This window comes from Engystomops pustulosus, chromosome 5, assembly GCF_040894005.1.
Source record: "Engystomops pustulosus chromosome 5, aEngPut4.maternal, whole genome shotgun sequence".
Classification (NCBI taxonomy): Eukaryota; Metazoa; Chordata; class Amphibia; order Anura; family Leptodactylidae; genus Engystomops; species Engystomops pustulosus.
Window position 1 is genome coordinate 208,597,626 of NC_092415.1, and position 15,460 is coordinate 208,613,085.

General features: G+C 45.5%; 1 protein-coding gene across 1 annotated transcript; it reads left to right on the top strand.

The window, feature by feature from the left end:
• The first annotated feature begins 4,372 nt into the window (after nucleotides 1-4,372).
• On the top strand, nucleotides 4,373-10,720 carry LOC140133853 (zinc finger BED domain-containing protein 6-like). The gene is made up of 2 exons (XM_072154496.1): nucleotides 4,373-4,597; nucleotides 7,250-10,720. The coding sequence occupies exon 2, from the start codon at nucleotides 7,353-7,355 to the stop codon at nucleotides 10,599-10,601; it is 3,249 nt and encodes a 1,082-aa protein (XP_072010597.1). The 5' UTR covers nucleotides 4,373-4,597; nucleotides 7,250-7,352; the 3' UTR covers nucleotides 10,602-10,720.
• Nucleotides 10,721-15,460: the final 4,740 nt, after the last annotated feature.

Sequence of the window (15,460 nt, forward strand, 5' to 3'; positions counted from 1 at the left end):
AGATAACACAACTGAGGAGACTAAGGGTTTCCATACATGGGATTGTATGAGACCTCTGTATAATCCCTAGCACCAGCACAAGGCTCTGTATAATCCCTAGCACCAGCACAGACCTCTGTATAATCCCTAGCACCAGCACAAGGCTCTGTATAATCCCTAGCACCAGCACAGGGCTCTGTATAATCCCTAGCATCAGCACAGGGCTCTGTATAATCACTAGCACCAGCACAGGGCTCTGTATAATCACTAGCACCAGCACAGGGCTCTGTATAATCACTAGCACCAGCACAGGGCTCTGTATAATCACTAGCACCAGCACATGGCTCTGTATAATCACTAGCACCAGCACAGGGCTCTGTATAATCACTAGCACCAGCACAGGGCTCTGTATAATCCCTAGTACCAGCACAAGGCTCTGTATAATCCCTAGTACCAGCACAGACCTCTGTATAATCCCTAGTACCAGCACAGGGCTCTGTATAATCACTAGCACCAGCACAGACCTCTGTATAATCAGTAGCACCAGCACAGGGCTCTGTATAATCAGTAGCACCAGCAAAGGGCTCTGTATAATCCCTAGCACCAGCACATGGCTCTGTATAATCACTAGCACCAGCACAGGGCTCTGTATAATCACTAGCACCAGCACAGGGCTCTGTATAATCCCTAGTACCAGCACAAGGCTCTGTATAATCCCTAGTACCAGCACAGACCTCTGTATAATCCCTAGTACCAGCACAGACCTCTGTATAATCACAAGCACCAGCACAGGGCTCTGTATAATCACTAGCACCAGCACAGACCTCTGTATAATCAGTAGCACCAGCACAGGGCTCTGTATAATCAGTAGCACCAGCAAAGGGCTCTGTATAATCAGTAGCACCAGCACAGACCTCTGTATAATCACTAGCACCAGCACAGGGCTCTGTATAATCACTAGCACCAGCACAGGGATCTGTATAATCACTAGCACCAGCACAGGGCCCTGTATAATCACTAGCACCAGCACAGAGCTCTGTATAATCACTATCACCAGCACAGGGCTCTGTATAATCACTAGCACCAGCACAGGGCTCTGTATAATCACTACCACCAGCACAGGGCTCTGTATAATCAGTAGCACCAGCACAGAGCTCTGTATAATCACTAGCACCAGCACAGGGCTCTGTATTATCACTAGCACCAGCACAGGGCTCTTTATAATCACTAGCACCAGCACAGGGCTCTTTATAATCAGTAGCACCAGCACAGACCTCTGTATAATCACAAGCACCAGCACAGGGCTCTGTATAATCACTAGCACCAGCACAGGGGTCTGTATAATCAGTAGCACCAGCACAGGGCTCTGTATAATCACTAGCACCAGCACAGGGCTCTGTATAATCAGTAGCACCAGCAAAGGGCTCTGTATAATCACTACCACCAGCACAGGGCTCTGTATTATCACTAGCACCAGCACAGGGCTCTTTATAATCACTAGCACCAGCACAGGGCTCTTTATAATCACTAGCACCAGCACAGGGCTCTGTATAATCACTAGCACCAGCACAGACCTCTGTATAATCACTAGCACCAGCACAGAGCTCTGTATAATCACTAGCACCAGCACAGGGCTCTGTATAATCACTAGCACCAGCACAGGGCTCTGTATAATCACTAGCACCAGCACAGGGCTCTGTATAATCACTAGCACCAGCACAGGGCTCTGTATAATCAGTAGCACCAGCAAAGGGCTCTGTATAATCACTAGCACCAGCACAGAGCTCTGTATAATCAGTAGCACCAGCACAGGGCTCTGTATAATCACTAGCACCAGCACAGGGCTCTTTATAATCACTAGCACCAGCACAGGGCTCTTTATAATCACTAGCACCAGCACAGGGCTCTGTATAATCACTAGCACCAGCACAGACCTCTGTATAATCACTAGCACCAGCACAGAGCTCTGTATAATCACTAGCACCAGCACAGGGATCTGTATAAACACTAGCATCAGCACAGGGCTCTGTATAATCACTAGCACCAGCACAGACCTCTGTATAATCACTAGCACCAGCACAGAGCTCTGTATAATCACTAGCACCAGCACAGGGCTCTGTATAATCACTAGCACCAGCACAGGGCTCTGTATAATCACTAGCACCAGAACAGGGCTCTGTATAATCAGTAGCACCAGCAAAGGGCTCTGTATAATCACTAGCACCAGCACAGAGCTCTGTATAATCAGTAGCACCAGCACAGGGCTCTGTATAATCACTAGCACCAGCACAGGGCTCTTTATAATCACTAGCACCAGCACAGGGCTCTTTATAATCACTAGCACCAGCACAGGGCTCTGTATAATCACTAGCACCAGCACAGACCTCTGTATAATCACTAGCACCAGCACAGAGCTCTGTATAATCACTAGCACCAGCACAGGGATCTGTATAAACACTAGCACCAGCACAGAGCTCTGTATAATCACTAGCACCAGCACAGGGCTCTGTATAAACACTAGCACCAGCACAGGGCTCTGTATAATCACTAGCACAAGCACAGGGCTCTGTATAAACACTAGCACCAGCACAGGGCTCTGTATAATCACTAGCACAAGCACAGGGCTCTGTATAATCACTAGCACCAGCACAGGGCACTGTATAACCACTAGCACCAGCACAGGGCTCTTTATAATCACTAGCACCAGCACAGAGCTCTGTATAATCACTACCACCAGCACAGGGCTCTGTATAATCACTACCACCAGCAGAGGGCTCTGTATAATCACTAGCACCAGCACAGGGCTCTGTATAATCACTAGCACCAGCACAGGGCTCTGTATAATCAGTAGCACCAGCACAGGGCTCTGTATAATCAGTAGCACCAGCAAAGGGCTCTGTATAATCACTAGCACCAGCACAGGGCTCTGTATAATCACTAGCACCAGCACAGAGCTCTGTATAATTACTAGCACCAGCACAGAGCTCTGTATAATCACTAGCACCAGCACAGAGCTCTGTATAATCACTAGCACCAGCACAGAGCTCTGTATAATCACTATCACCAGCACAGACCTCTGTATAATCACTAGCACCAGCACAGGGCTCTGTATAATTACTAGCACCAGCATAGGGCTCTATATAATCACTAGCACCAGCACAGGGCTCTGTATAATCACTAGCACCAGCACAGAGCTCTGTATAATCACCAGCACATGGCTCTGTATAATCACTAGCACCAGCACAAGGCTCTGTATAATCACCAACACAGGGCTCTGTATAATCACTAGCACCAGCACAGACCTCTGTATAATCACTAGCACCAGCACAGGGCCCTGTATAATCACTAGCACCAGCACAGAGCTCTGTATAATCACTAGCACCAGCACAAGGCTCTGTATAATCACTAGCACCAGCACAGGGTTCTGTATAATCACTAGCACCAGCATAGGGCTCTATATAATCACTAGCACCAGCACAGGGCTCTGTATAATCACTAGCACCAGCACAAGGCTCTGTATAATCACTAGCACCAGCACAGCCCTCTGTATAATCACTAGCACCAGCACAGACCTCTGTATAATCACTAGCACCAGCACATGGCTCTGTATAATCACTAGCACCAGCACAGGGCCCTGTATAATCACTAGCACCAGCACAGAGCTCTGTATAATCACTAGCACCAGCACAAGGCTCTGTATAATCACTAGCACCAGCACAGGGCTCTGTATAAACACTAGCACCAGCACAGGGCTCTGTATAATCACTAGCACAAGCACAGGGCTCTGTATAATCACTAGCACCAGCACAGAGCTCTGTATAATCACTAGCACCAGCACAAGGCTCTGTATAATCACTAGCACCAGCACAGGGCTCTGTATAATCACTAGCACCAGCATAGGGCTCTGTATAATCACTAGCACCAGCACAGGGCTCTGTATAATCACTAGCACCAGCACATGGCTCTGTATAATCACTAGCACCAGCACAGGGCTCTGTATAATCACTAGCACCAGCACATGGCTCTGTATAATCACTAGCACCAGCACAGGGCTCTGTATAATCACTAGTACCAGCGTATAATACACCAAGTATCTTAATAAATGATCCATACTCTTTATTAGTTATGTAGTATGTCGGTATTATCTGCAGCAGTGGTATCGGCAGCCCGATACGCACGAGCGCCAGCGTATGATAAATATCCCCCATAGACTGATTATTTCATTTATAGAAGGCTCCTTGATTTTCTCAGCAATATTTGCTCCCCAACAATTTCCTTGGGAGAAAGGGGTTAATGTGAAAGTAGAGGACTACACCATTATTCCTAGCTGCAGGGGGGGCAGATCTGTTGGCAAACTGAAGGGGACTGTACCATTGCAGCCAGCACAGAGGGGAGAACTACAGAGAGGCTGGAGGACGGTACAATTACAGCCTCCAGTGTGGAGAGGAAGGGGTTATGTCCCAGCTAAAGGAACATACCATTACATCCAGAAGGAGGGGGACAGGAAACGCAGCCGAATCGTCTCTGGATGTAGAAAAAGCTACAGGAAAACCTCCGTCTTTACGAGGAACTTACTAAGAAGCCCCCGAGGATAATGGCTACTCACAGAGACCCCCAGGTAACTCACCCGACACTAATTTATAGGGAGACTAAAGACTAAGGAATAACCAAAAGTAACAGAATGTGACAGGAAGTGTAATATAATAACCAACATCACATTGTAATATACTGTCAGTATCAATACATGATACAATATATCTGTAATAATAAAATAACTCAGGATCAGTACAGGATAAGTAATGTCATGTATGTACACAGTGACTGCACCAGCAGCAGAATAGTGAGTGCAGCTCTGGGGTATAATACAGGATGTAACTCAGGATCAGTACAGGATAAGTAATGTCATGTATGTACACAGTGACTGCACCAGTAGCAGAATAGTGAGTGCAGCTCTGGAGTATAATACAGGATGTAACTCAGGATCAGTACAGGATAAGTAATGTCATGTATGTACACAGTGACTGCACCAGCAGCAGAATAGTGAGTGCAGCTCTGGGGTATAATACAGGATGTAACTCAGGATCAGTACAGGATAAGTAATGTCATGTATGTACAGTGACTGCACCAGCAGCAGAATAGTGAGTGCAGCTCTGTAGTATAATACAGGATGTAACTCAGGATCAGTACAGGATAAGTAATGTCATGTATGTACCCAGTGACTGCACCAGCAGCAGAATAGTGAGCGCAGCTCTGGAGTATAATACAGGATGTAACTCAGGATCAGTACAGGATAAGTAATGTCATGTATGTACACAGTGACTGCACCAGCAGCAGAATAGTGAGTGCAGCTCTCGGGTATAATACAGGATGTAACTCAGGATCAGTACAGGATAAGTAATGTCATGTATGTACAAAGTGACTGCACCAGCAGCAGAATAGTGCATGCAGCTCTAGAGTATAATACAGGATGTAACTCAGGATCAGTACAGGATAAGTAATGTCATGTATGTACACAGTGACTGCACCAGCAGCAGAATAGTGAGTGCAGCTCTGGAGTATAATACAGGATGTAACTCAGGATCAGTACAGGATAAGTAATGTCATGTATGTACACAGTGACTACACCAGCAGCAGAATAGTGAGTGCAGCTCTGGGGTATAATACAGGATGTAACTCAGGATCAGTACAGGATAAGTAATGTCATGTATGTACACAGTGACTGCACCAGCAGCAGAATAGTGAGTGCAGCTCTGGGGTATAATACAGGATGTAACTCAGGACCAGTACAGGATAAGTAATGTCATGTATGTACACAGTGACTGCACCAGCAGCAGAATAGTGAGTGCAGCTCTGGAGTATAATGCAGGATGTAACTCAGGATCAGTACAGGATAAGTAATGTCATGTATGTACACAGTGACTGCCCCAGCAGCAGAATAGTGAGTGCAGCTCTGGGGTATAATACACAATGTAACTCAGGATCAGTACAGGATAAGTAATGTCATGTATGTACACAGTGACTGCACCAGCAGCAGGATAGTGAGTGCAGCTCTGGGGTATAATACAGGATGTAACTCAGGATCAGTACAGGATAAGTAATGTCATGTATGTACACAGTGACTGCACCAGCAGCAGAATAGTGAGTGCAGCTCTAGGGTATAATACAGGATGTAACTCAGGATCAGTACAGGATAAGTAATGTCATGTATGTACACAGTGACTGCACCAGCAGCAGAATAGTGAGTGCAGCTCTGGAGTATAATACAGGATGTAACTCAGGATCAGTACAGGATAAGTAATGTCATGTATGTACATAGTGACTGCACCAGCAGCAGAATAGTGAGTGCAGCTCTGGGGTATAATACAGGATGTAACTGAGGATCAGTACAGGATAAGTAATGTCATGTATGTACACAGTGACTGCACCAGCAGCAGAATAGTGAGTGCAGCTCTGGGGTACAATACCGGATGTAACTCAGGATCAGTACAGGATAAGTAATGTCATGTATGTACACAGTGACTGCACCAGCAGCAGAATAGTGAGTGCAGCTCTGGAGTATAATACAGGATGTAACTCAGGATCAGTACAGGATAAGTAATGTCATGTATGTACACAGTGACTGCACCAGCAGCAGAATAGTGAGTGCAGCTCTAGGGTATAATACAGGATGCAACTCAGGATCAGTACAGGATAAGTAATGTCATGTATGTACACAGTGACTGCACCAGCAGCAGAATAGTGAGTGCAGCTCTGGAGTATAATACAGGATGTAACTCAGGATCAGTACAGGATAAGTAATGTTATGTATGTACACAGTGACTGCACCAGCAGCAGAATAGTGAGTGCAGCTCTGGAGTATAATACAGGATGTAACTCAGGATCAGTACAGGATAAGTAATGTCATGTATGTACACAGTGACTGCACCAGCAGCAGAATAGTGAGTGCAGCTCTGGGGTATAATACAGGATGTAACTCAGGATCAGTACAGGATAAGTAATGTCATGTATGTACACAGTGACTGCACCAGCAGCAGGATAGTGAGTGCAGCTCTGGGGTATAATACAGGATGTAACTCAGGATCAGTACAGGATAAGTAATGTCATGTATGTACACAGTGACTGCACCAGCAGCAGGATAGTGAGTGCAGCTCTGGGGTATAATACAGGATGTAACTCAGGATCAGTACAGGATATGTAATGTCATGTATGTACACAGCGTTTATAGCTGGCCGTGCTATTGATCATACATGACTCCTTTCTGTCTTCACAGGTTTGTTGTTACAAATGAAATAATTTGGAAAGATAATGGTGACCAGAGAATGTATTGCTAAGAACATACCGAAGTGTCAAAAATATCCAACATCCGAGTGGACATGTCCGAAGACACTAAAAGACTCCCTGTAGGGTGCGACCCAGTCCAGGAATTACTCCCTCCATCAATAGATCAACCCAAAGTTGACTTTCAGAGTAAGATGGATCCAAGTTCTGGAGAAAGTGGATTCACAAAATCACACAAAGAAATTATCCCAGAAATCGAAATCAAACTAGAATCCAGCGATGAAGACGAGGAGAAATCTGAGAAACTCTCCTCATGGTCTTGTCAAAAAAAGAAAAAAGGAATCCACTTAATTTCCCTAAATCTACGGAGTGGCCTAGAGAAAGGCCACATTGAGGATGACGGGTGTGTAAGTATGATCAGTGCTGCTCCATCAGTGGTCCGCCCGACCAGGCACAGACGGTCCACCTCGGAGGTCTGGGAATTCTTCTGCCGTGATCCCACCATCATCTCCAGAGCCGTTTGCTGTCTATGTCAGACAAGTGTCAGCAGGGGCAAACTAGGGAGCCGATTCGGTACCACTGCTCTAAAACGCCACTTAGAGAGTAAACACCCCCAACAATGGGCTCAACGGAAGTCCATGAGATGCCAAAAGCCAGATGGGGAAGAGGAAGAGGAGGAGGCTTATGTGGATGAAGAGGAAATGGAAGAGTCTTACCAAAATCCATTCAATGTGTCTGTTACTCAATTAGATTATCAAAAACCGATGGCACATGAAACTAATTCCCTTCTATGTCCTGTGGCTCCAGGTTCCCCAACAACATATGAGATAATTGACTCTAGTGATGATGAAGCGGAGAAAGAAAGAGGAGGCACGATGGAGGGATATGGAGAAGAGATGAATGGCAAAAGAAGGCGGGTTGAGCAGGTTACCAGTCTTAACCATTTTGACTTGGACCCCAATTTTCATATTGGTACCAGAAATTCTCCCCCCCACTCATCTGGGCTGCAGAACCCACAACCCATAGTCTCACAGACCTTCGGCTCCACTCATTATTCTCCAGTCCCACTGGGAGCCCGTCGGAGGAAGTCTTCTTCACCCGTATGGCAGTTCTTCTTCCTTGACCGCACCAACATTTGTAGAGCCATATGCAATCTGTGCCAAGTAAGTGTTGGTCGTGGAAAACTAGGGAGTCATCTTGGAACCTCAGCTCTCATGCGACATCTTGAAGGGAAGCATCCTCTAGAGTGGAGTCGGTACAAAATGAATAAATCAAAGAATGTCGGTGTCATTGAGGCAGAGGAAGAGGAGGACGAAGAGGCCGATGAGGCACTTATGTACACCCAACCAAGTTTTGGCCAGTTTGGTCGAAATTTTGTCATGTATCCTCCTGAGATGTCAGGTGACTGTAACCCAACTCTGCACGCTGTATCTATAGACTATGACAATGAAGACGCTGAAGGGAGGAGTAGTAATCCTTTCATTATTAAGGAAAATATTTTGGATCCAAAATGTATCATTCTTAAAGCCAATGGGAAGTATCCTTCAGACCATCCCAAAGCCCAGTCCTGGAACAGGAGCATCACTGAGCTGATGTGTGCAAAGACTCTCCCTTACTCGTTTATTACCTCCAAAGCTTTTAGGAAGTTTATGGCTCAGGCCGACCCCTACTACTCAGTCCCCTCAAGATCTTTCTTCTCAGGGAAGGCAGTTCCTCAAATTTATGAGGCAGTGTGTGAAAGTATAGTTCATGACTTAAAGATGTCAGGATGTCCTCAAGTTCACATCACTGCCCATGTGTGGTCTGGGGACAGCACCATGGATTATTTAGCTTTAACCGCCCACTGGGCAATTTTGAGCTCTGAGGCGGACCGTTCTACCGAGAGGAAGTCGGCCATCGTCTGCATCAAGCGCTTGCCCAAAGAGTACACAGAGGACAATATCCAACAGGAATTAGTTCGACAAGTTAGTCTATGGCTTCTGCCCAATGCTTTGTGTCCTGGTTTCGTGGTCTCCAGTGGAGATTTCAATCTTGTCCATGCAATTAAAGGGGCACATTACATGCATATACCTTGCTTTACCCACTCCCTGAACCTTCTGGTTATGGATTTCCTACAGAATAATTGCTACATTGCTGGAATGCTCAGCATGGCCAGAAAAACATGCAACCACTTCGTCCACTCCTCTAGAGCGAGGATAATATTTAGTGAGATTCAGCACAAAAATAATACACCCAAACATTTTCTGAAACTGGAAACTCTACCTCACTGGACCTCTACCTTCTATATGTTAAAGAGGCTCCTGGAGCAGCAGAGGACGGTGCAGGAATACTTAGGGATGCACAAATTAAGAACAGTTGACATTCATTTAAGCCCTAGTCACTGGAAGCTCATGGCGTCACTGGTGGATCTTCTACAACCCTTCGAGATGGCCATACGAGAGGTCAATGCCAGGCAGTCATCGCTTAGTCAAGTCTTGCCAGAACTTCGGTATCTCCATATATTCTTGAAACAAATTAGACAATGTTTTGAAATCAAAGGAGATACCAATGGGGTCATCTTGGCTGATAGTTTTGCTCTCAAACTCTCGGCAGACTATGGAATCAATGAGATGTTCCAAAAGGAAGAGTTTGTTCTGGCCACATTACTGGATCCACGCTTCAAAGGAAGAATCAAGGCGATTTTGCCTCCGGACTCAGATGTTGACCACTGGAAGCAAGTTCTTGTTAGGAAAGTCAAAGAAGTCATGTCTGCATCTTCTTCCGTTCATTTGTCCTCCCAGGGGAGCCTCTCCTCCGCCCAGTTTCCAGATCCTTCTCAGTCCCACGTATTAAACACTAAACATTTTGACTATGAAACCAGTGTGATGGCTCCACCATGGAGGAAAAACATGGCGCCTCCACCTTTAATCCACAAGGAGAAATCTTTGATTGAACACTTAGAGAGTGTTGGTCTTATGGCCTCTGAGTCCACTGGGGCCTCCTTGTCAACTGAAAGCCATTCTGCGTGCGTCATGGTGGAGAGATACCTCCAAGACAACAAAACTATAGGGGCAAAGGCCGACCCTTTGATCTACTGGCAAAAACATGCTTGGCTTTGGCCGGCGCTATCTAAATTGGCCATAATGTACCTGACCTGCCCTCCTTCGAGTAGGTTTGCTGAGATGGTCTTCACGTCTCCTCAGGCATCTATGGACACACCGCATCGGGCAGATATCATGGACGGGATGGAGCACATTTTATTCCTGAGAGTTAATTTAGAAAACTTTCCCAATTATAATCCCCCACCCCTAATCTTCTCCTCTGACCACGAGATAGAACAAAGTGATAGCGATGAGGGGCTCTAGACACATGTATGGGGTCATAAAAGGTCTGACAACAGGAGTATAACGGAATAAAGCCCCGAACCTCACTGGAAATATGTCTGTGGTTACTCTACTATGTTTCTTTCTGTCTGTCTATACCCTGTGGTCGTCTCCAAGGCTGCTCCTTGTTGTTCCAGTCTCTGTGCTGACATCCGGTAGATGATCATGTACCTGCATTCATGCATTGGAATACAAAGTAACATTTCAGACACAAATAAAATTGAGAATATGTAATCATAGAGGTCAAAGATTTATAGACCAGATAGATTACTACATACTGTATATACAGCCACCACTAGGAGGAGCTCAGGAGATTACTACATACTGTATATACAGCCACCACTAGGAGGAGCTCAGGAGATTACTACATACTGTATATACAGCCACCACTAGGGGGAGCTCAGGAGATTACTACATACTGTATATACAGCCACCACTAGGGGGAGCTCAGGAGATTACTACATACTGTATATACAGCCACCACTAGGGGGAGCTCAGGAGATTACTACATACTGTATATACAGCCACCACTAGGGGGAGCTCAGGAGATTACTACATACTGTATATACAACCACCACTAGGAGGAGCTCAGGAGATTACTACATACTGTATATACAACCACCACTAGGAGGAGCTCAGGAGATTACTACATACTGTATATACAGCCACCACTAGGAGGAGCTCAGGAGATTACTACATACTGTATATACAGCCACCACTAGGAGGAGCTCAGGAGATTACTACATACTGTATATACAGCCACCGCTAGGGGGAGCTCAGGAGATTACTACATACTGTATATACAGCCACCACCACTAGGGGGAGCTCAGGAGATTACTACATACTGTATATACAGCCACCACCAATAGGGGGAGCTCAGGAGATTACTACATACTGTATATACAGCCACCACTAGGGGGAGCTCAGGAGATTAGTACATACTGTATATACAGCCACCACTAGGGGGAGCTCAGGAGATTACTACATACTGTATATACAGCCACCACTAGGAGGAGCTCAGGAGATTACTACATACTGTATATACAGCCACCACTAGGGGGAGCTCAGGAGATTACTACATACTGTATATACAGCCACGACTAGGAGGAGATCAGGAAATTAAAATATACTGTATATACAGCCACCACTAGGGGGAGCTCAGGAGATTACTACATACTGTATATACAGCCACCACCACTAGGAGGAGATCAGAAAATTACTATATACTGAATATACAGCCACCACTTGGGGGAGCTCAGGAGATAACTACATACTGTATACACAGCCACCACTAGCTCAGGAGATTACTATATACTGTATACACAGCCACCACTAGGAGGAGCTCAGGAGATTACTACATACTGTATATACAGCCACCACTAGGAGGAGATCAGGAAATTACTATATACTGAATATACAGCCACCACTTGGGGGAGCTCAGGAGATAACTACATACTGTATATACAGCCACCACTAGCTCAGGAGATTACTATATACTGTATACACAGCCACCACTAGGAGGAGCTCAGGAGATTACTACATACTGTATATACAGCCATCAATAGGAGGAGCTCAGGAGATTACTACATACTGTATATACACCACCACTAGGAAGAGCTCAGGAGATTACTACATACTGTATATACACCACCACTAGGAGGAGCTCGGGAGATTACTACATACTGTATATACACCACCACTATGAGGAGCTCAGGAGATTACTACATACTGTATATACAGCCACCACCAATAGAAGGAGCTCAGGAAATTACTACATACTGTATATACACCACCACTAGGGGGAGCTCAGGAGATTACTACATACTGTATATACAGCCACCACTAGGGGGAGCTCGGGAGATTACTACATACTGTATATACAGCCACCACTAGGGGGAGCTCAGGGGATTACTACATACTGTATGTACAGCCACCACTAGGAGGAGCTCAGGAAATTACTACATACTGTATACACAGCCACCATTAGGAGGAGCTCAGGAGCTTACTACATACTGTATATACAGCCACCACTTGGGGGAGCTCAGGAGATTACTATATACTGTATATACAGCCACCACTAGGATGAGCTCAGGAGATTACTATATACTGTATATATAGCCACCACTAGGGGGAGCTCAGGAGATTACTACATACTGTATATACAGCCACCACTAGGGGGAGCTCAGGAGATTACTACATACTGTATATACAGCCACCACTAGGAGGAGCTCAGGAGATTACTACATACTGTATATACAGCCACCACTAGGGGGAGCTCAGGAGATTACTACATACTGTATATACAGCCACCACTAGGGGGAGCTCAGGAGATTACTACATACTGTATATACAGCCACCACTAGGGGGAGCTCAGGAGATTACTACATACTGTATATACACCACTAAGGGGAGCTCAGGAGATTACTACATACTGTATATACAGCCACCACTAGGGGGAGCTCAGGAGATTACTACATACTGTATATACAGCCACCACTAGGGGGAGCTCGGGAGATTACTACATACTGTATATACAGCCACCACTAGGAGGAGCTCAGGAAATTACTACATACTGTATATACAGCCACCATTAGGAGGAGCTCAGGAGATTACTACATATTGTATATACAGCCACCACTTGGGGGAACTCAGGAGATTACTATATACTGTATATATAGCCACCACTAGGATGAGCTCAGGAGATTACTATATACTGTATATATAGCCACCACTAGGGGGAGCTCAGGAGATTACTACATACTGTATATACAGCCACAACTAGGAGGAGCTCAGGAGATTACTACATACTGTATATACAGCCACCTCTAGGGGGAGCTCAGGAGATTACTACATACTTTATATACAGCCACCACTAGGGGGAGCTCAGGAGATTACTATATACTGTATATACACCATTAGGAGGAGCTCAGGAGATTACTACATACTGTATATACAGCCACCACTAGGAGGAGCTCAGGAGATTACTACATACTGTATATACAGCCTCCTCTAGGGGGAGCTCAGGAGATTACTACATACTGTATATACAGCCACTACTAGGGGGAGCTCAGGAGATTACTACATACTGTATATACACCATTAGGAGGAGCTCAGGAGATTACTACATACTGTATATACAGCCACCACTAGAGGGAGCTCAGAAGATTACTACATACTGTATATACACCAGTAGGGGGAGCTCAGGAGATTACTACATACTGGATATACAGTCACCACTAGGGGGAGCTCAGGAGATAACTACATACTGTATATACAGCCACCACTAGGGGGAGCTCAGGAGATTACTACATACTGTATATACAGCCACCACTAGGGGGAGCTCATGAGATTATTACATACTGGATATACAGTCACCACTAGGGGGAGCTCAGGAGATAACTACATACTGTATATACAGCCACCACTAGGAGGAGCTCAGGAGAGTACTACATACTGTATATACAGCCACCACTAGGGGGAGCTTGGGAGATTACTACATACTGTATATACAGCCACCACTAGGAGGAGCTCAGGAAATTACTACATACTGTATATACAGCCACCATTAGCAGGAGCTCAGGAGAATACTACATACTGTATATACAGCCATCACTAGGAGGAGCTCAGGAGATTACTACATACTGTATATACACCAGTAGCGGGAGCTCAGGAAATTACTACATACTGTATATACAGCCACCATTAGGAGGAGCTCAGGAGATTACTACATACTGTATATACAGCCACCGCTAGGAGGAGCTCAGGAGATTACTACATACTGTATATACAGCCACCACTAGGGGGAACTCAGGAGATAACTACATACTGTATATACAGCCACCACTAGGGGGAGCTCAGGAGATTACTACATACTGTATATACAGCCACCACTAGGGGGAGCTCAGGAGATTACTACATACTGTATATACAGCCACCACTAGGGTGAGATCAGGAGATTACTACATACTGTATATACAGCCACCAGTAGGGGGAGCTCAGGAGATTACTACATACTGTATATACAGCCACCACTAGGAGGAGCTCAGGAAATTACTACATACTGTATATGCAGCCACCACTAGGGGGAGCTCAGGAGATTACTACATACTGTATATACCGCCACCACTAGGAGGAGCTCAGGAGATTACTACATACTGTATATACAGCCACCACTAGGAGGAGCTCAGGAGATTACTACATACTGTATATACAGCCACCACTAGAGGGAGCTCCGGAGATTACTACATACTGTATATACAGCCACCACTAGGAGGAGCTCAGGAGATTACTACATACTGTATATACAGCCACCACTAGAGGGAGCTCCGGAGATTACTACGCACTGTATATACACCACCACTAGGAGGAGCTCAAGAGATTACTACATACTGTGTATACAGCCACCACAAGGGGGAGCACAGGAGATTACTACATACTGTATATACAGTCACCACTAGGGTGAGATCAGGAGATTGCTACATACTGTATATACAGCCACCACTAGAGGGAGCTCAGGAGATTACTACGCACTGTATATACACCACCACTAGGAGGAGCTCAGGAGATTACTACATACTGTGTATACAGCCACCACAAGGGGGAGCACAGGAGATTACTACATACTGTATATACAGTCACCACTAGGGTGAAATCAGGAGATTGCTACATACTGTATATACAGCCACCACTAGGGGGAGCTCAGGAGATTACTATATACTGTATATACAGCCACCACTAGGAGGAGCTCAGGAGATTACTACATACTGTATATACAGCCACCAATAGGAGGAGCTCATGAGATTACTACATACTGTATATACAGCCACCACTAGGGGGAGCTC